The following is a 27935-nucleotide window of genomic DNA, read 5'->3' as shown; positions in this document are numbered from 1 at the left end:
TTTCAATCTCCTGGGTGCAGTGCTACATTTCCCAGGATCCCTTGCAGTTACAATACCATGTGACCAAGTTCTGGCCAATGAACTGTGTGGGTAGACGTGATATGAATGACTTCCATAACTACCCCCACAAAACTACCCCTCATGATCCTTACTTCTCATCCCCTATCATCCAGACAGATGCAGAGGGTCCAGCAGAGACCTTCAGGGGCCCCTAGAAGATTTCAGGTCCACAAGTGAAAGGAGCCAGGGTCCTTAATGACTGTCTGAAGTATGTCCTCACTGCACCCTCCACACACACCATCAATGGTACTTTATATGAGCAATGTAAACTTCTGCTGTATTAAGTCATTGACATGTTGCTCTCTTGTTACAGAGGTAGCCTAGCTGACTAATAAACAGTTAATCAAACCTCAAGATGGACTCACAGGTCCCTGTTGCCTCAGTGATTCCATCACCACTGCACACACCAGAGTCTAGATACCATAAATATGGTCCAGGAGAGAAACCAGCAGCGTGGTGTGGTAACTGGCAACCGGCCAGGTATGGTAAGCATAAGATAAAGCCTGCAGCAACTCAAGAAATGTAGAGGGAAGACCACTCGTCTAGAAGAAACAGGATGGCCCAGCAGCAATATTACCTGTGCTCATAGCTACTGGTTCTTCAGGAGAACAGGAAAGACCATGGTCTCAGAGGCCAAGTATATCAGAGGCGATATCTGCCTGGGATTTACCCAGAAAAGTGACTGAACTCCTCTGGGCTTCAGTTTCCACATCTGCCAATCATGGACAACAATACCCACCTCTATGTTCTGTGACATCACACTGGTATCTTCAAACCAGCCAGGGCAGGACTATTTATACCATAGGAATTGACAAACATGTACATAGGGGCTTTCTTCTCTAGAAATCCAATTGTTAATCATTTACCAGCACATCCCTGGATAAACAAGAGTCAGCTAAGTGGAAGGGGAGAAGGAGGACAAGAAAAGAGAAGTCCAGCAGTGTGGACAGCATGTGTGAAGGCCCAGAGGTAAAAATCAAAAGGTTTAATGAAATGAAGGAAGTCCTAAGCAGCTGGGTGTGGAGAACTTGGGAAGATGTTAAGAGGAACCTAGAGAGAGGGCAGGAGCTGGACCTTGTGAAAGGACCTCACTAAATAGTAATTATTTGTTCCAGTCATCCATGGCTGTGTAACAAATTACCCCAAAGTGTAGTGGCTTAAAACAATCATTTCATTTTGTTCATGACTTTTAAGTCAGGAATTCTTAGAGGATCAGCTGGTGGGTTCATCTCCAATCTATGTCAGCTGGGGTTGGAGGACCCACTCCCATGACGGCATCTTCACACATATGCGTGGTGCCCCGGTAGTGTCTCTCTGTCTGTCTGTCTGTCTCTCTCTCTCTCTCTCTCTCTCGTGTGCCCGCGCACATGCTTCCTCTCACTCTCGCTCTTCCCCCTACAGTGGCCAACTTCCCTAAGAAGTAGCATTCCCAGATAACAAATGAACTGCCAGGGTTCTTCCAACATAGGCTCAGAAGTCACATGGCATCATTTCCATCACAATCCATGGGTTACAAGCAACCCATGGATTACAGGGGCTAGCTCTGCCCCAAAGGGGACAACCCAAGAGGATGAACGTGAGGAGTCATGGTTCACTGAAGGCCTGCTTTGAAGACCAGCCACCGCACTGAGAGACCCCCAGTCACTGCCCTCTAGGACCACCTGCCAGGTACAGATCCAGAAAGAAACCAGGACCAGCCCTGTCGACAGGGAGCTGTCTGCAGAGGAGACAGGATGCCTGTATAGAAAATAGGGGTGCAGCATCAGATGGCTGCTCCCCACCCAGGATGGAAGGACAAACAGAGAGGAAGCATCAGGGAAGGGAGAGGTAGAGAAAGCTGACCAGGGTAGGTAGAGAAGACTTCCCAGGAAGGTGGCATTCCCAGCAAGGTGAGCTAAGACTTGAAGGATAGAGGAGGTGGAGGGTTGGAAGGGAAGGAGTAGGCCATCCCTGGGGCCACCCCCAGCCTTCTATCACATTTGGATCACTATGAACCATGCCAGGTCATCTCCGCTTTTCCCAGCAGGGATGTTGATCAGACCTGGGCACTCTGCAGTGATGATCAGCAGCTCAAGAGCAAGGGTGGCTCCTGACTGTGAGGGGTCAGCACCAGGCCCACAAGCCTGTCTGTTGCACTAGTGCCCGGGAGGGGCTGTGGACTGCGGACCTGTTTTCTCTGGCTCGACCTCACCCAGAACCAGCGGCAGAAAGGCCAGTTATGCAACCATCCTCACCACAGCCTGCCAGCCTCAGAGGCTGGGCCTGGCCGCCAGGCCTGGTAAGGAGACTGCTGTGGCCTGCACAGCACAAGTCAGTCCTGGGCCCCGACTGCCACTTTCCATGCAGGTGCAAGACGCTCTGCTGACAAATACCTGGGGAAAGCAGGAGCCGTGGGAGGGAGGTAAAAATAGCACAGCTGGCAACAGAGAAGGCTTTTCTAAGTCCTCAGGGTCCTATTATTCCTTGTCCATGGGACACACATGAGCTGGCACTGAGCATTCTCTCTTCTCCAAGGCTCATGCTTAGAACAGGCACAGAGGCCTGGGAGGCCTCTTGTATCATGTCAGGAGCTGCACAGTGATCAGAAGTTAGGGACAGTGCCTGTTGCAGAGGCTGGATTTGGAGGGTATGATGGGGCTGCCGTCATAACCCCACATCTCCGGTGGGTTCTCTCTGGCCACTCCCTCTATGGCCAGTTCTGTTTTCTCCCCATTTTCGGAAACCCAAATTCTTGATGTTTCTGTTATTCACATTGCCATTAAGAATTACGGGCTTGCACTGTGTTTTTAATTTTTTGTGTAAGGGTTTTACACAAACACAGCTAGATGCCTAGAAAAGACAACACATATGGGCATGCAGGCTGTGCCCTGCACAACTCCAGAGGGCTTCATTCATGACCAGGATGTGAGTGGAGCCCTGGAATCATGCAATGTGGTTACCGGTATTGCCAGAGAGGAAATGATGCCGTACATGACCCCATATCCCCGGGAAAAGGACAGCCATGCTAATAAAGATTTGCTAACTAACCAATTTGTCTCCTGCTTCCAAATATTCCATGCATGGGGTTTGGCAGGCACACGGCCACAATGCCCAATGGTCTAGAAAGAGAGCCATATTGAAATATAATAATGTATTTCCAGGTCATGGAGGTGGAGAGGCACAAGGAATTGATCTTTCTAAGGCAAGGAAGATTCATAAACACTGAATGAGTTAACCACTACCTTCTTCTGAGTGTGCAGATTAAATTCTCTGTCGTACCAACATCCAAGTGCACTAAATTTTAACAGACCTGGAATTTGGATAAATTTATTTCTCTTTCACGGAATACCCATTCTTTTACTAACACAGTTTCAGAGTCTGAGATATGAGCAAGCAGTGTGTGGGGATAATAAGGCATCATTCCACACCAGGATGCACAGGCCCATGGTTTAATGATGAGACTTTGCTGGTGGGTGCAAACTTTGCTGGTCCCCCATGCTCTCTTGGATCTGTGTGCATCTCACACATACGTACACATACACACACACACACACACACACACACCCCTCTCTCAAGTTTTTAAAAACCTACTTAAATTCTGCATCCTACCTCCAATATACTCTGTGTACAGTGTAAGTGTTAATACCAAAAATAGTGTTTTTCTGCTGGGCACAGTGGCTCACACCTGTAATTCCAGCACTTTGGGGGCCGAGGCAGGTGGACCACTTGAGCTCAAGAGTTAGAGACCAGCCTGGGCAACATGGCGAAACTCAATCTCCACCAAAAATACAAAAAATTAGCCAGGCATGATGGTGCATGCCTGTAGTCACATGCCTGCAGTCCCAGCTACTCAGGAGGCTGAGGTGGGAGATTGCTTGAGCCCAGGAGGTGGAGGTTTTAGAGAAAAACAGTGTTTTTCTCCAAAACTTCATGGAAGACTGTTGACACTCAGAAAAATGACCCAATATTGATTCTGTGCCTCCACATACCCCCCAGCACAGAGATGTGGCACATGTGCTGCGGTTCATAAAGTACATTTATATGCCATCTGATGTGAATCTCATAGCAGTCCTGGAGTTGTACATTGAGTAACCTGCATGACTGTATACAGCCCACTGCCTGTCAGGTAGAGAAAAGGTGATTATCCCATTTTCCAGCAAGAAAAACTAAGACTCAGGGAATGTAATAGGACTAGACAACATTTAAGGTTCCTTCTCATCCTGGGAATTGACATACCTGAGAATTCAGTAGTACAAAACTCTCTGAACTTGTCAAGGGACCTCACATCTCTCTAGGAACAACACACCACTCCTCTTTTCAGTCCTGTCTGTGTCATCAGAGTTTCCCTCACACTGTGGCCAGGAAGAGCTAAGGAGGTATAAATGAGGTGTCCAGTGTGGGATTAGGTGCATGGGATCCACAGCCCACCTGCCTGGATTTAAACTGGCTCTGCCCCTCACCTGTGTGTGACCCTGAGCAGTTACTCAACCTCTCTGTGCCTCAGTTTGCTAATCCATAAGTAAGGATAATAATACCACCGAATTCACTGGGTTGTTGTGAGGATTATATAATACATATAGTTTAAAAGCAACCAAACACACAGTAATCACTCAAAGTTTGTTATCCAAAAAAAGAAAAACATTTTCATTCTCTAAGCATCCATTTTCTAGCCTATAAAATGGGAATTTAAAAGGGGCCTAAATCACAGGATTGTTCTGAGGATTAAATAACAGAATAAACATAAGGAGCTTAAAATAATGTTTAATGCATAGAAGCCACTCAAAAAAGTTTGTTCCAATTTTTTTTCCCGTAAGAAAATAGTAACTCCAATTCCCACAGAAAGACTTCCCAAAACAAAAGCACCAGTAAGTCTGAAAATAAATGCAAGACCTGAGGAGGAATCATTGCTGTTTTCTAAAACCAGTGATAGACAGGCTATCTCAGAGACTGGAGGTTCTTGCTTTACATTCATTTTCTGAGGTCAGGAAGTAAAAAGGATCATGGGTGAACAGGCACTGGTGAGACGAGGAAGAAAGAACAGGAACATCTCAGTTGCTAGTTTCTGTTTTCACCATGAAAATCATTTTAAAGCCCTGCCTAGAATTTAAATAGCATCATCCCTGGAGATAGCTGTTTCAGTTTCATTACAGTCTGTGTTCATAGAGTACAAATAGAAACCTTCTTGATTTTATTAGTTTCCATGCAACTTAGGAGAGATTTGCATGATAACATTTCATCTCCTGACTTTAAAAAGGGACCAATTAAAAATACAGCACTTGCATTGCCTGTCACGGGAAAATGAAAAGGTTCACAGAGTTTTAAAAACCTCTGTCATATCTAGTCCATGGTCATAAATCAAGTATTCGGTACTACGGTGGCAATCACTGTTGTCTAAATTTTTAGTTTATTTTGTAAGAAGTACTTGGAACAGCTGGGTGCAGTGGCTCACACCTGTAATCCCAGCACTTTGGGAGGCCGAGGCAGGTGGATCACTTGAGATCAGGAGTTCGAGACCAGCCTGGCCAACATGGTAAAACCCCGTCTCTACTAATAATACAAAAAAAAATTAGCCGTTCATGGTGGCGCATGTCTGTAATCCCAGTTACGTGGGAGGCTGAGGCAGGAGAATTGCTTGAACCCAGGAGACAAAGGTTGAGGTGAGCCGAGATCGTGCCACTGCACCCTAGCCTGGACGACAGACCAAGACTCCGTCTCAAAAAAAAAAAAAAGAAAGAATACTTGGAGGATGTTTGCACCCCCGATGAGAGTTAAACTATAGTACAGAAGAAACAAAATGTACAACTAAGTATTTTTGCCTGGATTGCAGCAAGTCCTACACAATTACCAACACCCCAAAGCTACCTGGTACTCTGTGGATTTGTGAAGTGTTAATGTAATGTATCTGTGACAAGTTAAAATTTAATGCATGGCTCCGGTAGCATAATCGAATCGATGTTATGTAACCTAAGAGAACTATTCCAGTAAGTTCTGATGTGCTGGCTGCTTATGGTTCAGGGGGAGTTTTTTTCGGAGGTTATTGAGTATTTGGGAATCATCCCTTCAGACACTTGCTCTTTTGCCACAGAAGCCGCAGTCATCTTATCCCTGCTTTCGGCAGCTGGAATGCTCCGTGGAACAGGGCTGAGATGAACACTCTCGCTCCGAGGCTGCTTTTTGGGGCAAGTTAAGGAAAAGGATCAAAGTAAGTTGATTTGCGTGACCTTCTCTTTAATCAGATGTTTCTTTTTATGTTCAACCTCAACAAAGTCAGCCTATCATAGCACACTATTTAGTCTATAATCTAAGATGTTCTGAACCATTCCCCCACACCAAAAATTAAAATTAAAACCTCAATAGTGGTGTGGCTATATCATTAGAAGTAATAGCAGAGTCACAAAAACCTATTTCTGAGACTTTTTTCTAAAATGACAGGTTTGATGGTATTTCCAATGGGGCCTGTGTCCCCAGATTGTAATTCTTAAATATGTCATCAAAGTCAATATTGAAGTTCTGGGGACATGTCAATCAAATTTCACTCTTGTGTTTTATAGTAAAACAAGAACTTCTCCCTGGATCCACTGCCCTCAATAACTTAATCTTTGGTTCTTTATCAGGTAAAAATGATAGTTTTAAAATCTGACTTAAGAAATGGCTTTATATTGAAATCATGGAATCAGAGAATTTGTTATATGAATGAGAAAACTAAGGCCTGGAGCCTATGACTTGTCAAAGACACTGTAGCTAGTCACTTGTCATATGTCAAAATCAAAAATCTGACACTCCCTTAATTTCACTCTAAGAGTAGACACCATTAAACCAGACCCTACAGGCAGAAAGAGGGTTGTTCTCTTCATTTGTCTGCTCTCAATGTGGGCAGTGCCTACATCAAAGTCAGCTTGGGTACTTCTAGAGGGGTTGCAATCTTTAGAGGAAGAATATTAGCTGCCCACCAAGAAAACAAGAACGCCATGGTAAAGAACATGTCAAGGAAGGAAATGTGCCCAAAGATAATGGTGGTCATCTCCCGGAGGGGGAATTTGGAGGAATGTTTTTCCCTTTTCTCAAATGTTTATTTCTAATTGTGGTGAAATACACAGAAGATAAAAACGTACCATCTTAGGCCGGGCGCAGTGGCTCACGCCTGTAATCCCAGCACTTTGGGAGGCCGAGGCGGGTGGATCACAAGATCAGGAGATCCAGACCATGGTGAAACCCCATCTCTACTGAAAGCACAAAAAATTAGCCGGGCGCGGTGGTGGGCGCCTGTAGTCCCAGCTACTCGGGAGGCTGAGGTAGGAGAATGGCTTGAACCCGGGAGGCGGAGCTTGCAGTGAGCTGAGATCATGCCACTGCACTCCAGCCTGGGCGACAGAGCGAGACTCCGCCAAAAAAAAAAAAAAAAAAAGGTACCATCTTAACCATTTTTAAGTGTGTATCACTTAAAAATGTGCATGTTTCACGTTGTTGTGCAACCCATCTCCAGGACTTTTTCATCTTACAAAATTGAAACCCTATACCCATTAAACACTTCCCTCCCTCTGGCCCCTGGAAACTACCCTTCTACTTTCTGTTTCTATGAGTTTGGCAACTCTATGTACTTCATGCAGTGGAAGTTATCCTTTTGTGACTGGCTTATTTCATTTGGCTGATGTCCTCAATGTTCATCTATGTGGTAACACCTATCAGACTTGCCTTCCTTTTTAAAGTTGAATAATACTCTGTTGTATGTACCTACCACAATTTGCTAATCTATTCATCTGTGAATGAATCCTTGAATTGCTTCCACCTTTGGCCACTGTAAATAATGCTGCTGTGAACATGGGTGTACAAATATCTCCTTAAGACCCTGCTTTTAAGTTTTCTGGATATCTAACCAGAAGTGGAATTGCTGGATTATATGAGAATTGAATGATTAATTTGTTTTGAGAAATTGCCACACTGCTTTCCACCGCATCTGTACCATTTTGCATTCCCACAAACACTACACAAGGGTTCCAATTTCTCCAACGCTGGTGATTTTCTATTTTTTTTGACAGTAGCCATCCTAACACGTGTGACTGTGTCCTTTTTGTTTAATGCCCCTGCACGGCCCACGTTTTCTACAATGAACATGTAGTGTATTTAGGATTAAGGACAAAATATAAAATACTGAAGTTAAAAAGTAAATCCTATGGAGAAAACAGGGTTGTGAAAGAACTTAAGAAATGATTGGGTTTTTTTTTAGACTGCGGCAAACTGTTGAGCCCTCTTGTGGGCTCAGCTAGAGACATCATTCCTATACTCTTCAAGAATCTATCACCTGATCGGCTGTGGCTGCCACAAGCCACAGGAGAAATGGCCATAATTCATGGGCAGCTGAAATAATTCCTCTAAGCTCTGGGAGGAAAGTGTTCCCAGATGCAGGAAGGAGAACAACAATGTATATTAAGCTGTTGCCAGCTAATGTTGGTCATAAAAATCCCTAGCACTTGGGTAAGGCCTTTCATCTTCCAAATCTTTCCTCCAAGCCTTAGAACGCTTATCTCTGAGTTCTCCGTTTGAATAACTGGAGGCCCACTTTTTCCCCTTCCGGAGCCACAAAGGGTCCACTTTCCAAAACCACATAGAGAGAAAACAATGTGAATGTGGCATCTTCTCCCAAAGAGAAGCAGAATTCTGCTCTTGGTTAACAAGCACACAAAGAACATCCCCCACAAAGCCTTCCAACGCTTCACCTCTGAGCCACGCAGGCCGCGTGCTATCAGTTCATTCCACAGAATGTCTCATTTGAAGAGCTAAAATTTTCCTAACGTGAACTCATTCTACCCACTGGTCTTTATACATGCTTTACGCCTTGGAGGTGAAGTCATTTGATATGATTTATTCATTAAGACAAAGGTGAGGGAACTAAAACCAAAATCCATCCAATTAGCTACTTATCCAACCTCTAACTCTCAGAGGAGAAATTCTTTTTTCCTTGATGTCAACCTCTCCCTCTACCTCCTGCCCTCCCTCACCTTCTTCCCTTGTGTGTTTTGCTCTTTCTTTTCTGGTTTCTTTCTGCTCAGCAAAATAGGGGAGATGACGGCAGAGGCATACAGGAGCCCCAGAGGAAAGGAGACCCAGTGAGCAGGTGGGAAAGAAACAGCCTCCTATTCTAAGAAGCGGCTGTATTCAAGTGATGCAAAAAGAGGTTCAAGAGCACTGTCTGTCTCCCTAGGTGAAAAAGAGTCAACATCTAGAAAATGGAATCCAACTCGAGTTTCCTAACAAAGGCTCTGTACCCTACATCCAAATTCTTGGCAGGACCCCCAAATTACAACCCCCATGTGAAACTGAGAAGGGGGCTAAACCTTGGAGATACAGGGCACGTGACATTGATAAGGAGGTGAATTTATGGCCCAGTGACAGTCAAAAGCCTCCAGCCACAGCTGCTGACAAGACCGAAAAGACCTCAGAAGGCAAACTTCGAGAAACAACCAGAATGGGTCGTTTTCTGAACTCTGGGCAAAGGGGCAAAGGGAAACCACACTGTCTCAGGAGGACGAAGAACCCAGGGAAGCCATCAGGGAGAAAAAGAAAGTAGCCTTCATGGAGGAAACACAAGTTAAGGTTAAGGTCATTCTATATCTCAACAACACTGCGGACATGGAAACACCACCCAGCTCTGTCCCTTCCTGAACTGGATTTAGAATTTGAAATCTACCATCCACCAAGGCTTGTTCTGCATGTCCCAGACACAGACTAGAAGCAAAGAGGGACTAGTGCAAACAGAAAGATCTTTCAAGTTCATCGTAAGGTGGGTTTGTCCCCCGTGGAAAAGTGGCCTCAGGAGATCACAAACACACTGGTAGGGTGGGCTTCCAGCACTGGGGAGGAAGCACATAGGGCCTGAGGCCCCAAAGCTTCCTTCCACCACTGTGAATTTATAGTTCCATGCGCTTCTGCACTTTTTAAATCAGGTCGCTATTTGTTGTCTACTAATCTACAAACTTGAAGCCCCCAACCAGCAGAGGCCACTCTCGATCCCACCCCCCAGCCCCAGTTCACTCCCAAAGATGAAGGCAGAGAGGACTGTACAGTCTCTAAAAGGGATGAAGGAGCAAGAACAAGACATGGAACCAGAAAATAAAATAAATACTCATCTTATACTCCCAACTTGAAATGCACATACAGGCAGCCCAACAGCCTGTAGATAATTTGGTTTACAATGATGTGCAAAGATGTAGACCCGTCGTGGCTGAATAGTTTCGTACAGTTAGAAGTGACCCTGGAAAGAATATTACTGACAGTCTTGCCTTAAAAACTCTTTTGCAAAAGACATCATGGTCCCAGACTTCAGCAGCTAACAGATGGAAATTAATTTCACTTCAAGTCAAAAACCTAAAATCTGGCTGGGTGCGGTGGCTCATGCCTGTAATCCCAGCACTTTGGGAGGCCAAGGCGGGTGGATCATTTGAGGTCAGGAGTTCAAGGCCAGCCTGACTGACATGGTGAAACCCCGTCTCCATTAAAAATACAAAAATTAGCCAGGCATGGGGGGCATGCACCTGGAATGCCAGGTACTCGGGAGACTGAGGCACTAGAACCCTGGAGGGGGAGGTTACAGTGAGCTGAGATCATGCCACTGCACTCCAGCCTGCCAGCCTGGGCAACACAGCAAGACTGTGTCTCAAAAAAAAAAAATCTAAAATCCTATTTTTCCTTTTTAAAAAAACACCCCTTCCCCAAGTAAAAGTCAACTCTGATAATGGGGAAATCTACATAATGTTTACCTTAATTACTTCTTCCCCAAATTGAAGTATTCCTCCCTATTGTGCTAGAAACCAAAATTAAACAGCACCAAGTTTCCACAGAAACCCTCAGGAATGAGAGCCACTAAGGAAAGAAGGATGTAAAAGAAAGGATGGAGCGAGAGGAGGAGGGGGAGAAGGCTGGAATTCAGGCTTTCCTGTGAATTCGCTTTGAAATGCCCAGAGGCCACTGTATCTGAGTCCCCAAGAAAATCTGGTAGAGAGGCCAGTGAACCAGCATAAAGAATAGAAAATAAATGAGATGTGTTAAATAATTTTGATTTTGGCTACGTGAAGAAGCATTAGTCATACAGGTAACAAGATCTTACAGGGAGATGATTCCAAGGCTCGGCTTGACAACGTTAAGTATATATCCATTCTGGGCCTGGAGTGCCAATTACATTTCCAAATTGGCAATTAGACATAATGTCCCAAGACAATCACCAAATAATGCCAAAAACAAAGCAAGCTCCATCTTAAGGCAGCCATTCTTTTGAAACTGCCCTTCCCTCCCGTGCCTGACTCATCCACCTCACAAACAACTGCCCATTATGAACTAAATCCTTGTTAGCTACTGATCAAGAGAAACCAGGTGGCATGAATAATTAAAATAATTAATAATAATTAAAATCCACAAATGATTCAAGCACCATGTTGTCAACAAACCAAGCCCATCTCTTTCACCAGGAGTTTCTCCATAGCATCTAACAAATTACCCAAAAAAGCAGCAAAATATATTTGCCACCCCCAACCAATGCATTCTCGTTCAGCCCCCAGCTAACCACTGGAAAGAGCCTTCCAACATCTATGTGTGTTTACATTTGCATGACTCAGTTCCTGCCCTCAAGGAGTTTGCAGGCAATTCAGAGATCAGATGTTCATATTCCATGAGAAGATAACTGTTTTTTCCTCTGCTCAGCCTGTCAAGTACTAATAAAAGTCCTAACAAGCACGGAGTCAGAACTGGGTCTTAATTATTTTTCCCCAGCACCTAGCTTGGTTTCTGGCACATCGTATACACTTAATATGCAAAAAAAGCAAAAACAACAACAATAATTATAACCAGAAGACTTCTTTGAGGGCCTACTGTGTGCAGGCCACGATGCCAGGTCCTTCGTCATTCCGCCTGCTGCAGACACTCATGGTGCTCCCCTCTGATGATGAAACAACATAAAAAGCACATCTCATGGAAAAAGTCCCTGACAGTGTGAGCTGTGAAAAACTCTGGTATGGTGAGAAAAGGAGCTACTTTCACTTTCATCTGCTGGAATTCTTAAGAAGTGCATTGGAGGGCCACACAGCATGGTGCCACGCGTGTCCCTCAGTCACTCCACGGGCAGCTCTTCAGCCAATTCTTTGAGGTTGAACCCTCCATTTGGGAAGGCCCACCCAGGCCCCTACAGAAAATCAGGCTAGCAGTCTTGATGCCCACTGACTTCAAACACTCCAGAGGGAGTGGTCCCCAGCCAGCCTGGAGCATCACCGCAGTGCAGCCCTGGTGACACCACCAGCCTTTAATTTTGCAAGGAGATGGTTTGGCTGGGTTGCCCTCCTGGACTTCAGGAAGTCGTCACACCCTTTGCAGAATGACCAACTGGCACGAGGAAGAGCCCACACATTGGTGGGTAACACACAGACCACACCCTGTAAACACTGCTCTGGCCACCACAACTCAACCCTAAATCCACAACGCTGATGGGTTCCTTAGGAGCAGGCACCTGGACCATCAGTTTTCGCAAATAAGAGCCCAGCCTGAACCACAGCTACCCTGGCCTGAATGGAGTTTTCTCCACCCAACGGTCTGGCAGAGCAAACCTTCTGCTTCTCATCCCTTCCCCCTTCAAGAGCTGGGAATTTCCACATTTAAAAATAAGGCTGTCTTCAGGGATGGACTGCACGGAGGCTGAGGGATGGACCAGATCCTTGAAACTCAAAGTGTGGTCTGCACAGCATCAGTATAGCCTGTGTCTCGCCAGACCAGCAGAATCTCAGGTCCCATACTGGATCTTCTGAATCACAGCCTGCATTTTAACAGCTCCCGGTGATTCCTAAGCATATTAAAGTTTGAGTAAGCCAGGCACAGTGGCTCACACCACTGTGGGAGCACTTTGGGAGGCCAAGATGGGAAGATCACTTGAACCCAGGAGTTCAAGACCAGCCTGGGCAACACAGGGAGACTCCATCTCTATAAAAAATTTAAAAACTAGCCAGTCGTGGTGGCACACACCCATAGTCTTGGCTACTTGGGGAGCTGAGGCGAGGGAATCACTTGAGCCTGGGAGGTTGAAGCTGCAGTGAGCAGTGATCATGCCACTGTACTCCAGCCTGGGCAACAGAGTGAGACCCTGTCCAAAAAAAAAAAAAAAGTTTGAGAAGCCCAGGCCTAGAGACACTCTCTAGTCCTTGGAGATAAAGACGTGATATCCCCACTGAACATTCCCCAGGCCTTCTGTCCAAAGTGCTAGGACACCCTTGCCTCCGAGGGTCCCTGGGTTTCCTTTTCTAGGTGCCTAATGCATGGGGTTCCACCCACCCAAGAAGCAGTTCTAAAAGAGACACCCTTGGTCTGCTCCCTGACTGTGCACAGAAAGGCGTGGCCCTGTCTGATCCCCAGGGATGTCTCCAAGGGACCCAGTGTTCCCCACAGGGCCCAGGGCCTGGCATCACAGCACAAACAGCCCTTTCACTGGAACCACAAAGGCGACCTTCCAAGGGGATCTGCAGCTCGGCAAGGTGGTGTTGGCTGCTGTGATTCACAGATTAGCATGGTCACTGCCAGTGTGAGCCGGGACGCCCACTTTGGGAAGGAGGTCCTGGCATTGCAATCTAATGCCAATGTAACTGTTTCTGCACCAGGCCTCTCATGCCCTGATGAGAGAGAAAGAAAGAGAGAGACAGCCCCAAAGCAAGCACTTACTCCTGGCTATCAGCCACCAATGAATGTCCCCATCCAGGGAACAAAATAGCCGTGAGGCAAAGAGAAGGCCCATTTGGCCTTACCATTGGAATGCTTTATCCCCCAGGCCAAACAGCAGGGGGCAGGCAGCTCTTCTTTTCCTCCTGATGTATGTTTGGTCAAGTTTCCTGGGCGCCTGGAACCAAGGCTCCCAAAGGGAGGCCATAGGTTCTCAGTGTCCTCCTAGGAAATGCTATAAAGTGGGGTTGATAAAAAAAACACCCCATGAGGCTGTGCTGTATCACAGACCTCAATTTGCAGGTGAGGAAACTGAGGCACAAAGGCATGACGTCTTTGCCCAGGATCACAGGCTGAATCTTGGGCACTGCACAGCAGCCCTGACACCGAAGCAAGACTGCTCACAGGTAGCACATTTGAGGGCATTTTAACCACTTTCTCTACCAGCAGGATGCCGCCAAGCCTCTGATGTGACCCTCCAAAGGGGAAGCTCAGCCACGCCATGCCTGCTGATTTTTTTTCACAAGGTAATTTAAAAGGCAGGTGTGCCACAGAACACACTTTGGGAAACACTGGCCTAGGGGGTGTCTTGGAAAAGCTGGTCTGGGTAGACAGTGAGTGTCCTGGCCAAGAGACTGTGACATCACTTGGGAGACAGGTCTATGAGCTCTGGACTTGGGATAACAGGGATGGAATTTGTCCCTCCTCAAGGGTACAATGCTGGACAACCACACCTGCCCACCAAATGCCACAGTGTTTCCCTTCTGCCAGCCCAGCAGCTCCTGGTCCCCCATACTGTCAATGTTCGTCCACTGATACCCTACCATCAAAACTGTAACCATCCTGCCAGGATCCCATCCATGAAGCCTACCTCTGCTGCCTTGCCCTAACCTTCCAGCCTTGCAACAGCCAAGAGCCATAAGCCCATGTCTCAGTCTGATTCTGTTTTTTTGATCTATGACAGTATACTTTAGGATCTAAAGGCTCCTTTTGGCTCAAAAATTTTATTTGTTATAGTCTGCACCCTTCAGGGGCTATAAGTTCAATGAATCAAAGGGAAAATAAACTCAGCACTTTGTGAAGCTATGATAGTTACCACTTACAAGAGGCCTGCTAAGTGCCTGGCATTTGCAGGGTGCTATGTGCCCATTATTCCTGCTCCCTATAAGAACCCTACAAAGTAAGCATCAGTATGCTCTTGGTATAGGTGATGTAATCAAAGCTCAACATGGTTGGCAGTCAAAGATGCCCTGCTAATAAATATGAGATCCATGATTTGAACTTGGGTTTGTCTGATTGCAGAGTCTTGTACTAAAGTGTGCATTTCCATAAAGAGGGCCAGGGGCTGGACGCAGTGCCTCACGCCTGTAATCCCAGCACTTTGGGAGGCCAAGGTGGGCAGATCACAAGGTCAGGAGATCAAGACCATCCTGGCCAATGTGGTGAAACCCTGTCTCTACTAAAAATACAAAAATTAGCCAGGTGTGGCAGCATGTGCCTGTAGTCCCAGCTACTTGGGAGGCTGAGGCAGGAGAATTGCTTGAACCCAGGAGGCGCAGGCTGCAGTGAGCCAAGATCGCGCCACTGCACTCCAGCCTGGGTGACAGAGCGAGACTCCAGCTCAAAAAAAAAAAAATTAATAAAAGGAGAGAGAGAGAGAGCAAGGAATGAGGAGCAAAAGTTCTCTGGACAAGGGCAGGTCAGCTGGAGCTCCCCCATGACTGGGACCCGAGAACTCCTCCAAGGCCACCCCAAGTGATCCGCTCAAAAAGGAGTATCTCAAGGTCATCTGGTGCAGCCGATCCCCAGGACAGGATGAGATGAGGCACCAGGGCCAATCTGGAATCAAGAGCTCCACGGCACTGAAGCTCCAGCCCTGATTGAATGCGTCAGGCCAGACCCTGGGTAATTACCAAGCTGTAATGGGATCTGATATTTATATTAGTCACGAGCCTGACAGAGAAAACGTGTTGTTTTCTCAGGCACAGCCATGGAGACAACATCTCGATAATTCATTACACGCAGACCATACTTGATCAAGCCCAAGCTTCTACAAGGACAACAGCTCAAACTGAGAATGGAAATAACTCTATGCCCAGCCACACTCAGGCCCCTCAACAAACCACAGCTCCATCAGGAAGTTGGCCTCAGTTTCCCCAGATATTTAAAGAGAAGTAGACCATATGCTGGAAGACGAGCAGAAGATGGAAATAAAGATATGTAACTGTCCCAAGGCTGAATTCCTAGAGGAATTCCTGGGGAATTGCAAAACACATTCTGAGCTAGAAACTTTAACCCTCATTCCTCAACTTCTCCCTCTCTCCTATATCGAATCACAGAGCAGGAAGGGACATTAGAACTCACAGAATTCAATCCCCACATTTTATACACAAGGAAAGAGAGACACCAGAGAGGTTAAATAACTTATTCAAAGTCATGGCTTTATTTAGGCTACCAGAGCAGCTCCCTATTCAATATAGTCTACGACAGGATTGAACTTCACAATGTCACACCCAAGTGAATAAAGAGCTCTGATGAAATCCCACAAGGAAAAAAAACAATAATGTGAAAAAGTACAGCAAAGAACACAGCACTGGAATAACTGTGACCAAGTTCCCAACAGGAGGAAATTGTAATGTTTTCTTCTTCATTTTCTGAAAAAGTCCACATGCCACTCTTTTCAAAAGACTAAAGTCATTCACTATTTGAGATTCAGAGGCCAAAGGTACTAATGAAGAGATGTCCCACGATGCATGTCCACAGTCTTGGGTTCCTTTGATCAAAAAGGTTTGGTGCAATCCCAGAGACCAAACGCTCATGAAATTGGAGCTCCTTGCTGAATTTTATCTCCCACAGAATTTCAGATGCTACAAAAGATCTGCTTTCCTCTGGACTCCAGCTCTTGATCAAACCATCTTGGAGCTGAAGGAGGGTGAGGGTGAACCCATCTGAGGGCTGGTAGAATTTTCTGGAAAGGCAGCCTATGTTTTCTTGGGAAATCTAGCACAAAAATTATTATTCTAAGCTTAAGCCAAATACATGCCTGTGTATCGAGTCTTGACAAAACTACCAAATACTTGGAAAGCAAAAAGAAAAAAAGACAAAAACACACACACACAATTGCAATAAAAATACAGACCTCAAGCATAGAAAGAAAAGCTTTTAAAAGGACTAACTTACCATTATTGCATATAATGAGCTGGCTACCTATGGCTTAAGTGAGCAAATCTAGGGGCAGATATCAAGAGATTCTGGGCGTGCTTCAAAATGGACTTACGGTATCAAAAGGAACCTGCACTCATTCTATACTGGCCTCACATCTTCCAAACAAACCACTATCACCTCTCATCCCTGGCGGATTTCTTATAGCAACTAACTTCCAGTTATGTCCACTCAGCAGGTCTTAGAGCTACAAAACGTAGCCAAATATTTACGAATTGTTTTTTCTAATCGTTGCCAAAAACCTATTTTCTTGAGTAAACTGACAGAAGTTATTCTTGCTCATCATTTAGGAGATCCTTTGTGTGTGCGATGGGATTAGCATTTCATTACAGATACTGCAATTGCATTTATGTATCCCCTAACATAAAAAGACTTTGGAAGCTGTGTTTAGGACCCCAGGTTCACAAAAACACCACAACTTATTTTCAGTCATTGAAAAAGTTTTCATTATGATCAAAATTGCCCCCTGGCTGAAAGAAAGCAAGCTGTTAAAAAGTTCATCCAGATCACTCCATCTAGGGAACATTTCAGACGCACACAACTATGAGCTATCTTTCCCCTAAAGACAGTCGCTGAATCTCAGTAAACCGGGGAACAAAATTCCCGAGACTGTTGCGGGAGGTGGAGGAGAAGGATGGAGAGAGGGAATGTGGGAATTTGAAGGCTCCAGGAATAAGCTGTTCTCAGCAGGAAGGCTAGGCAGGGATCTGGTGTATAGGGCTTTGCTTAACCTGAGGGCTTCTCTGGAAGGTGGGAGGTTTGCCTCCTTAACAAATAAGAAGGAACCGCTACGGCTGAGAAGGTAATTCCAAAGAAAACTCTCCGGCCAGCACCTGCAGGCCTCTAGAGAAGCCAGAGAATGACGAAGAGAATGATGGTTTTCATATTTCTCCCTTTGTTCCAATACACCAGTATTTTCCAAAACACAAATGTGCTGCCACAAAACACAGCTGAGCTCCAGCACCCAACAGGATGTATAATTAATGATCAGGAGAGAGAGCCTCCTTCCCCCTTGGTGTTTTCATAGCCAGCCTTTACCCATAGCCCCAGGCTTCCCTACTTCTCTCAGCCGCCAAGGAGGCTGCTACAAGTTGCTGTGCCCTGTGGAAGTTTGAGGGGTCCTCGGTTTAACTTTACTAGAAAAGATGTGAACATGTGGAGGCTGCAATGTGTATCTACCCTGCACTATTCCCCTGGATGTCCCTTCCCTCCAAAACGGTTCGTGCTGTGAAGTCCCCTAGGATGGGAATTACTCAGAAAGAAGGCAGCTGGGTCACTCTCTTTTTTCCAGTTCTTTCTTTTTTATTCTGCAGTTTTCTATCAAACAGTGTCGGGTCCCCCACTCCAGCCAGTGGCTGTGGGGAAGGGAGGACATCTCTAGGGACACGACTACAGACCAGGCAGTGAGCCTAGCAACCATACATCGAAGGTGTCGCCAGCCTCAATGCTGGTGGGCGTCTGCGCCAGGAATAGCTAAAGCCGACGACATTTAGCCACCTCGAGCGCCAGGGAAGACGCTCCGCGTAAAACCGCGGCCTCAGGCGGAACCCCGCTCCAGCTCCGCGCTGCTGGTGGCATTTCCGGGGACCCAAAGTGGGTGGCCTGGGGGCAAAGGAACAGAGGCCGAAGAACTTGGGGTATGTTCCACTAGAGCACCTAAGGGACGGAGTGGGAGGTTACATCAGATATGCGACCTTGACACATTCCAAAAGTGGCAGCCCCGTGGGCTACCCCCAATACTGGGATGGATCTCCCCAACTTCTCTCGCCCCTCGAAGTCCCCCTGTTATCTCGGGCCATGCTCCTCCCCCGGGATTCCCTTGTGCAAAATTATTCTCTCCCTTGCCCAAAGGATTTTTCCCTTCTTTCTGACCCCACGAACTCATCTCCCCAACAGGTTCCTAAAGTATGGGCGGATGTGCTCCCTCTAGCCCACCGCCAGGAGCCGAGCCCCGACAGGTGAGCGGTGCAGAAAACGCACCCAGCTGCCCCCAGCTTCCTCCGTCCCCGCGGGGTTGGCTGTCCCCACCCCGCACCACGGCACCCGAGCCTGTGAGTCCCCTACCCCGGCCCCAGCCGCAGCCGCCAACAACCCTACAATAAACAAGAGGACAGGATTGAGCGTCCGCGTCCCGGAGCGCACTGGCTGGGGCAACTCCTCACCCCCGGCGCGCCGCCCGCTGCCCCGATCCGAGAGCCCGGGAGAGCCGAGGGAAGGGAAGGCGGCGAGGGGAAGGCAGGCGGGGATGGAGGGAGGCACGGCGCGGCGCGGAGCGAGGAGGTGGGCTGCAGGGGACGCCGAGAAGCGGCGGGGCTGGCGCAGAGGGCGGGCGCCCGGGGCGCGCGTTACCTTCGTCTTGCCCCCGCAGTGGCAGCACACGGTCCACAGGTACTTGAGCGTCCGCCAGAGCAAGATGATGAAGAGGCCCCCGAAGAAAGTCACCATGGAGGAGGCCAGGAAAGCCCACCACATGCGTTGGCCCCGGCTGTCGCACGGCACCTCCATGGTCACCGGGATGATGAGCGCATCCATCTTGGGCTCGTGGACCGAGGACGAGGAGGAAGAGGAGGAGGAAGAAGAAGAAGAGGAAGAGGAGGAGGAGGAGGAGGACGCGTCTAGGCTGAGATGGTTCGCGTGGATATTGCTACTCATTCTAAGACTGCTGCCTCCGCCGCCGCCGCCGCCGCCGCTGCTGCCGCCGCCGCCGCCGCCACCATTTGCCATAGCTAGCAACGGGCAGCCGGCGCAGGGGCTCGGAGGAGCTCCTCCCGCCGCCAGCGCCACCCCAAACACCCATCAACAGCCATATTGCTGCTACTGCTGCTGCCGCCGCCGCCGCCGCGGAGCGCGGGAGGGGGGCGGGGAGGCGCCTGGGCTCGGGGCGCTGTGCGCGACCTGGCGGGGTGCGCCGAGATATATACAGCTAGCCGCCGCCGCCCGCCCTCCCCCCGGCCGCCGGCCCGCCCGGGGGGGAGGGGGATGGAGTGCGCGGGCAGCTCCCCCTCCCCGGCCCGCGCCCCGCTCGCCCCGGGCTGCGCTGGCCCCGAGCGCCGAGAGCAAGGGGGCGCCGCGGGCCGCCCGCGCCCGGGGTCTGCACCGCCCCCGGGCCCGCCCCGGCTCCGCGCGCGGGCCCGGGTGTCCTCGGCGCCGCGCCGCCCGCCGTGCGCCACGGGTGTGCGCTGCGCTCGGCCGGGGACCCCCTTCCCCGAGCGCCTCCCGCGCGGCTAACGAGCCGCTCTCCGCTTATTAGGTGGTAACTCGTTAATAATGGATAATCGGCCCCCTCTGCCAGGGCGCCCCTGCGCCAGCCCTCCTCCCCCGGCTGCGCTCGGCTCCGGCTCGCCGCGCCAGTGCGCGCCCTGCCGCGGCAGGTTCACCGCGTCCGGCCGCCAGGCCGTGGCCGCCTGCTAGCCCATGTTCTCGGGACCCCCTAGTCCTGTCGCCACGCGGCTGAGCCCCTCGGCCTCCGCTCGCTCTTCCTCCTTGCCGCCTCCGACTCCTCCTCGTCCCCGTCCTCGCCGCCCAAGCCTCTTCGGCGCGCGCCCCGCGCTCCTCGCAGCCGCCAGCAGCAGCAGCTGCAGCAACTGGAGCGGGCGCGGGCTCAGGACGCCCGAGGCGGGAGGGGAGGAGGCTCGCCGCGCTGGCTCGCCTGGGCTCCGGGCTGGGCAGGGGTGAGCAGGGACCCTCGGCAGCGGCCCGGCACGCGACCCTGACCCCCCGGGCGCAAGGTAGAGGCGCCCCGGGCCAGGCGCCTCTCTCCAAGGTGCTGCGCCCCCAGCAGAGAGCGGTGGGGTACACTGGGAGGATGGCGGGGCGCCCCGGTCAGGCCGCTTTTTTCCCAAAAGAGCCTCCAGTGGGGAGGGGAGGAGTGGCCAGCTGTCAACTGGATTCCACAGGCTGAGCGCCCCAGGACCCTCGGGCTTCGGGAGTGAGGAGGACTCCACGCCAGGATACACACAGCTACCCACCCCTACTTCGCTCTTCCTGCTACCTATGTGCCCAGGGTCCCGCGTGTGGCTGGAGGGTAGAGTCAGGAAGGCCGGCGGGTGGTCTGTGGCCTCTGACAGCAGCAGGTGGTTTCTCTCCTTTTTCCTTATTAGCAACAGAGGCTGCCCAACAGAGATTAGGCAGAGATGATCAGGACGACCTGGCTTGGGGATAGTGCAGGCCCCGGTAGACAATAGAGTTCCCGGAAGGGTGGCTTTCCTCTTATATAGTCTCAGACTCCATCTATCCTGTGAGGAGGGCAGATGGGGGAAGAGGGGCTCCAGACTTCATTGCGGCTCACCGTTCCCCATTTAGGGTCTTCCCTTCTCCCCGCTTAAGATGAAGAAGGAGTCCGTGTTTGTTCCGTAGCCTGTCTCCGTACACCACCAGGGGAATCCCCCTTCTGACACTTTCAGAAACTTTGCGCCCCCTGAACAGCGTCCGTCCTCGTGCTACCAGCCGGACCCCAAGTTTTTCCAGCGCTAATTAAATCGAAGATGATCACGCTCTTCCCTCATTGCTGCAGTGGTTTCCCCAAAGTTTCCAGCTCATTAGTTTAAGCTTAATTGGAATTCTCAGGTTCCTTTCAGCTCTTCCTATGGAAAAGGCCCAAGTTAGCATCCTTAGCTTTACACCTGAGGCTGTCTCCGTGGGAGTCAGATCAGCCCTGCCCTTGTCCTTGGAGGTCTCTGGAAGGAAGGGCGAGCAAGGGAGGCTGAGCTGGGCAGAGAGGCTGAAGAGGATGTTTGAAGCTTCTTTCTTGCTTGATTCGGAATACATTCATTGGGTTTAGGGTACACATCCACTAAGAAAGAGTCAAGGCCAAAGTCAAAGGAGAAAATGAAATGAGGTAAGAGTTCTTGAGTATTTGGTTTTCAAAAAGCAGTGTATGTAAAAGGGAGTTGCAGAAAGTGTGCTCCAGAAAATGGAATTGTCTGAGCCTCCTCTCCATACCATCCCATGGTACCTCCAACCTCAGCCTCTGTGTTCAGCCACTCTGAATGCATCCCTGCCACACCAGACCCAAGCATGCAAAGGCCCTGGGCCTTTTCTGGTACTGGGCTTGGGGAGCGGGACCCAGAAGTGCTGTGGGGATGTGCAGGAAGGTGACTGTGGCATTGAGGTTCCTTTATTTATTAGCCTCTCAATGGCTGTACTTTGCTGCTTTTGTGCCTCAGCATATGCCAAGAAAGTTAAAGACATTCCTTAAATCAAGGCCAAGATTTGAAACTTAAAAATAAAACACCCAGAACATAAAAAGAGCAGCAAAGGATAGGACTGTCTCCCCAGTGGGATATGAAACCTCCAGAATGGATTCCCTCACCCACAAAATTGAAATTTTGCAAACCAGCAAATCCCCTCTGGGGCCTTCTTAGACATCCCCTACAGCCTGGATTCCCCTGAAATGCCAGTCTGGGGTCTACTGGTAAGTAGCCGATGGCTGTGACTTCTGTCACCCCAACTGCAGGATTCATAGCTTTTTCTCCTCCATCATCACCTTCATCACCTCAGCATCTTTGGAGAGGGTGCTGGGAGGCCCCTCAGATGCCATCTCCTTCTCTCTTCATCACCCCTGCCTCTGCTGATTGAAGCTTTTTCGCAACTTATGTGCTGTCCAAAGCCTCGGCTTAGTCAGGATTCATCAGAGACTCTCAATGTTGAAGTCAATATCCTTCCCTTCCTACAATCCCCAGTCTCTCACCTCCTCCCTGAATGGCCTGGCTGGTAAGCACTGAGAGAGTGCCACCATCCACCAGAAATAGACATTCCCAGGCCTTTGCCCAGTTCTCTCTGGCCATTTCCACATTGTTCACAAACTTTTGCACCACTTCCAGAAAACTTGGCCCCTGGCATTACAGATTTAGGAAAAGGCTCTGCACAGACAGAACCTCAAACTTAAAAGGAACCTTAGGTATCTTTGATTTGATGTGTTTCTTCATTTATACAATCAAAATAAAGCCAGAAATTTCCCTGCCTACCTCGAAGGGTTATATGTGAGGATGAAAAAGAAGGCTGGGCATGGTGGCTCACTCCTGTAATCCCAGCACTTTGGGAGGCTGAGGCGGTGGGATCACCTGAGGTCAGGAGTTCAAGACCAGCCTGGCAAACATGGTGAAACCCCATCTCTACTAATAATACAAAAATTAACTGGGCATGGTGGCACATGTCTGTAATCCCAGCTACTCGGGAGGCTGAGGTACAAGAATCGCTTGAACTCAGGAGGCGGAGGTTGCAGTGAGCTGAAATTGCACCACTGCACTCCAGTCTGGATGACAGAGTGAAACTGTCAGAAAGAAGAAAGAAAGAAAGAAAAAAGAAAAAGGAAGGAAGGAAGGAAAGAAGGAAGGAAGGAAGGAAATATTATACAGATCTTAACTGTAATTACTATGACCCCAAAAATGGACAGGCAAGTCTAACCAGATCTTCTGACCCCTGAGCTAGTAATTGTATGTGCACATGCCTGCATGCCATGCTGTCCACAGCATGTCCACAGCCAGGCTGTGGCCAGACTCCAGGGCACAGCAGAGCCCCTCCAGCCTAAGTGAGCTCTCTGACTACCAAATACTCATGCCCACTCCTTTTCTTGCCAGTCCCTGGACAGCCTTGGAAAAGGGAAAGGTATAGAGAAGCACTCTAAGCCCAGCACGTCTTCCCCTAATGTAGGTGTGTCTGCAGGCTGGAAATTGAGGTCCATTGCACAAGAACTGAAAGTCTCAACAAAAGTAGAAACTTCACCCTCTGTTCTGAAAACAACATGAGCCTTATTTTTATTTCTAAATTCATTCAAAAGCTTCCCATAGAGAAGGGCAGCCTCTGTACCATGTGCATGTGTGTCTATGGCAGCTCTCAAAGCAAATCAGAGGTTTCAAGCTTAAATATTCTAATCTGAACAGTCCTAACTGGTTTAAAACAAATAAAAGGAAGTGCATAAACATACATACTAAAAAAGCAGAGTGACTAAAGTAAAAGGAGAACAAAAAAGATTATTTACTGAAATGTTGGCCCAGCATCGCAGTTAATCTGCAATGGATTTTCTTTTCCTCCAACCTGGACCTAGTTCCAATACTCTGACATCAATCTTCGTGATTTTGCGATGGAGAAGCCAGGTGGTGACTCTTTAAATGATCTAGCGCCCTCTGGTGTATTTTCCTGGCACATGACATTATTTCTTGAATGTTCAAAAAAGTGACTTAATTTAACAGTCTGAAATCTGAGATATGAAAATTCCAAAGAGGAAAACCCTGCTGGAAAAAAAACTACAGGGAGTAGGAAGGAAGCATGGATCAGAACGATGTTGGTCCAAGGATACAAAAATTCAGTTATACAGGAGGAATAATTTCAAGAGATCTAATTGTGCAACATGGTGACTACTGTGGATAAACAATGTTTTGTATACTTGAAAACCGCTGAGAGATTTTAAGTCTTCTCATCACAGGTAAATGATAAGTATGTGAGGTAATACATATGTTAATTTACTTAAGTTAGCCGTTCCACAATGTATGTGTATTTTGAAATATCATGTACTCCATAAACACATTTTTGTCAATTAAAAAAATAAGAAAAAATGATAAACAACAACAAAACCCTACAGGTTCAACAGTATGAATTATCTAGTTACCAGTCCTACCAGCATATAAGCTGTTGTGGATAAAGGCAGCTAACAAAGTTCATGTTATTACTATGACATGATGTCAGATCTCAACTGTTACTGCCACCAGTAACCCTGCCCTTCCTTGAATCACCACTGTGTTTTCTTTTAAAGTCAGCAGTATCCCTCTTTCTAACCACTTTTGGTCTTCACAGTCTCTTTGTGAAGTAAAAAAGTGCAGTAGTGGCCAGGTGCGGTGGCTCACGCCTGTAATCCCAACACTTTGGGAGGCTGAGGCGGGCAGATAACCTGATGTCAGGAGTTCGAGACAAGCCTGGCCAACATGGCAAAACCCCATCTCCACTAAAAATATAAAAATTGGCTGGGCGCGGTGGCTCACGCCTGTAATCCCAGCACTTTGGGAGGCCGAGGCCGGCGGATCACGAGGTCAGGAGATCAAGACCATCCTGGCTAACACAGTGAAACCCTGTCTCTACTAAAAATACAAAAAATTAGCCGGGCATGGTGGCAGATGCCTGTAGTCCCAGCTACTTGGGAGGCTGAGGCAGGAGAATGGTGTGAACCTGGGAGGCAGAGCTTGCAGTGAGCCGAGATTGCGCCACTGCACTCCAGCCTGGGCGACAGAGCGAGACTCCGTCTCAAAAAAAAAAAAATATAGCTGGATGTGGTGGCGCATGCCTGTAATCCCAGCTACTCAGGAGGCTGAGGCAGGAGAATCGCTTGAACTGGGGAGATGGGGATTGCAGTGAGTCAAGATCGCACCACTGTACTCCAACTGGCAACAGAGCGAGACTCTGTCTCAAAAAAAAAAAAGAGCTGTAGCTATTTTCTCACTTTACAGGTGAGAAAACTGAGGCTTAGATCTGTCAGGTTACTTGGCACGACAAGGAAAGTCTGTTACCTCTGAAGTGATTTATCTGTCTGTAATTTATAATGCTGGAGAGTGGGACTTAGAGAATAAGCTTTCAGGTGCTTACATTTTTATAGATATTTATTTTATATTTACTTCTGCTTGTAAGAATAATTCATATGTACTATAAACTTTGGAATATAAATGTTTCATATAAGCTTCAAGTCAGTGACAAGAAAAAAGAATATGTCACATAGAATCTTACCACCCCAAAATAACCACTGTTAATATTTTTATATATTTATCTCATACCTTTTCCTTGGGTGTGTATTTCTGCAAAATTAGGGTTAGATTAAAACATCTAACTTTTATCCTATTTTCCCTTAACATGAAACTGTTAGCATTTTCTCTAAGTCATTAAATATCATGGAAAACACGATTTTAAAAAATGATAATTGGATAACATTTCAGTAGATGGCATACTCCTGGCATTTAGATGATTCCAAAGTTTAATATGTTTTAAAATAAATTATAAAACTGTGTGCAAATGACTTCTAGTTGTCAAAAAAGATGTCCAGAAGATTTCCACTGACATGCTTCCATCCTGTCTCCAGTGCCTCGGGAGAGCAGGTGTGTGTAGGAAAGACGTGCCTGTGGCAGTCAGTCTGGCCGTGGGATACTTCCCAGCCCTGACGCAGGTCACTGGCCTCAGATCAGCCAATTGTGATGAAGAAGTTTTGAGCCAGGGCATGTTACGCGCCAAGTAATTCTCTTCTTTTCTAATACATCAAAGCCAGTGCGTTGGAAGAAAATAATGCTGTGGTCTCATCGTATCCTCCTCAATCATTGCGCCACCTGCCTGCCAAGATACGAACTTGCAAGAACATCATCTTCACTCCCCAAAGGACATCCATGGCTAGGTCAAAGAAGGCACAGCTCATGCACAATGCCCTGCCTAGAATTCACCTTTCACCACCATTCTGCAGGACTTTCAGAAGAATGATTTTGCAGATTCCTGTGTCCCTTTCCTCTCTGTGATAGTGTCACCACCCCCAGCAGAACACCACTACTGTGGGCCTTGCCTCTGGGAGGTAGGCAGGGCAAAAATCAGTCCACCCATTTTTGCTGGTGGGAGAAGAAGGCACCAAAAGGAAAAAGATTTTCCTCAGTGCTACAGAACTTGTCTTCCTGACTGACAGACCAAAAAGCTTTCTAATCCTTTTCTTAGAGTATTCCTGATTTAATCTTTGCAAAAGCTCTAGTTCAATGCCTGGGCAGTCCAGGACTTGACTTCTTACTCCTAGTGCTCCAAAATAATCCAATGACCACAATCTAAGGGACTGTGCAGATGAAGCAAGGGACTTACTCCTGCCTCTTCCTGGTAGCTTTTGCAACATTTGCAAGTAAGAACAATGCTGAGATCATCCTTCCCACTTACAAACCCTCTTGGGAATAAGGAGAGAAGTCAGGAAGTACAACATCTCTAAGAGTTGCATTTACTTCCAATTCTGACTTGCTTTCCTGGTGTCTGCTTTTGTCATAATGTTCTCCAAAACAAGGTCCCTTTGTTTCAGGAAAATAAGTCATTCTACCAAAAAAATGCATGCACTCATGCACTTGTATGTTCATCACAGCACTATTCACAATGGCAAAGACATGGAATCAACCTGAATGTCTGTTGATGGTGCACTGGATAAAGAAAATGTAGTATGTGTACACGGTGGAATACTATGCAACCAGGAAAAAAATTACATTCTTTGCAGCAACATGGTTGCAGCTGGAGGCTGTTATCCTAAGTGAATTAACACAGAAATAGAAAACCAAATATCCCATGTTCTCACTTATAAGTGGGAATCAACTCTCGGGTTCACACAGACGTAAAGATGAGAACAATAGACTCACATTGGGGACTCCAAAAGGAGGGAGGGAGGAAGGGGAGCAAGGACTGAAAAGCTGCCTATTGGGCACTGTGTTCACTATCTGGATGGCGGGATGAATAGAAGCACTAACCTCAGCATCACACAATATACCCTTGTAACAAACCTGTACATGCACCCTCAAATCAAAAATAAAAATGGAATTTTTTTAAAAGCCCTTTGTTTCACAGTGTCCTCCCTGGAAGGTGCATCCCTTCTTCAGCCTTGGTATCCCACAGTTGCCAAGCACCCTGCTTCCCAAAGATGAGATGATCATTTGATGGTTTAAAAAATTATAAACCATGATGCTTTTATGAGAGGTAAGCCTCTTTCTGTGAAACCAGGAAATTCTGCTTTTGCTATATTTTTGCAAAGATAAACATTTTTTTTCAGAGCAGGAGTGAAAGTTTATTTAAAAGCTTTAGAACAGGAAGGAAAGGAAAGAAAAGAAGGAGAGTACAACTTGGAAGATGGTCAAGTGGGCAGCTTGAGAAACCAAGTGCATAGCTTGACCTCTTGACTTGGGGTTTCATATGGTTTGGCTGTGTCCCCACCCAAATCTCCTCTTGAATTGTAGCTCCCTCCCATAATTCCCACGTCGTGGGAGTGACCCAGTGGGAGGTAA

General features: G+C 47.7%; 1 protein-coding gene across 15 annotated transcripts in view; it reads right to left on the bottom strand.

Moving 5' to 3' along the window:
- KCNMA1 (potassium calcium-activated channel subfamily M alpha 1) overlaps nt 1-27935 on the bottom strand; it is an 838033-nt gene that overhangs the window by 743654 nt on the left and 66444 nt on the right. For 10 of the 15 annotated variants that reach the window (XM_054522412.2, XM_054522407.2, XM_054522408.2 and 7 more), the window contains exon 1: nt 19297-19899. The exons of 1 other annotated variant lie outside the window; for it this stretch is intronic. In XM_054522412.2, the coding sequence (XP_054378387.1) occupies nt 19297-19671 (375 nt within the window). In that variant the 5' untranslated portion in view covers nt 19672-19899. Of the gene's footprint in view, nt 1-637; nt 18604-19296; nt 19951-27935 lie in introns of those variants that run through there. 4 more of the 15 variants (XR_010141550.1, XR_010141549.1, XM_054522411.2 and 1 more) reach the window with 4 other exon arrangements.

This window comes from Pongo abelii, chromosome 8, assembly GCF_028885655.2.
Source record: "Pongo abelii isolate AG06213 chromosome 8, NHGRI_mPonAbe1-v2.0_pri, whole genome shotgun sequence".
Classification (NCBI taxonomy): Eukaryota; Metazoa; Chordata; class Mammalia; order Primates; family Hominidae; genus Pongo; species Pongo abelii.
This window is presented reverse-complemented; position numbering and strand designations above follow the sequence as displayed.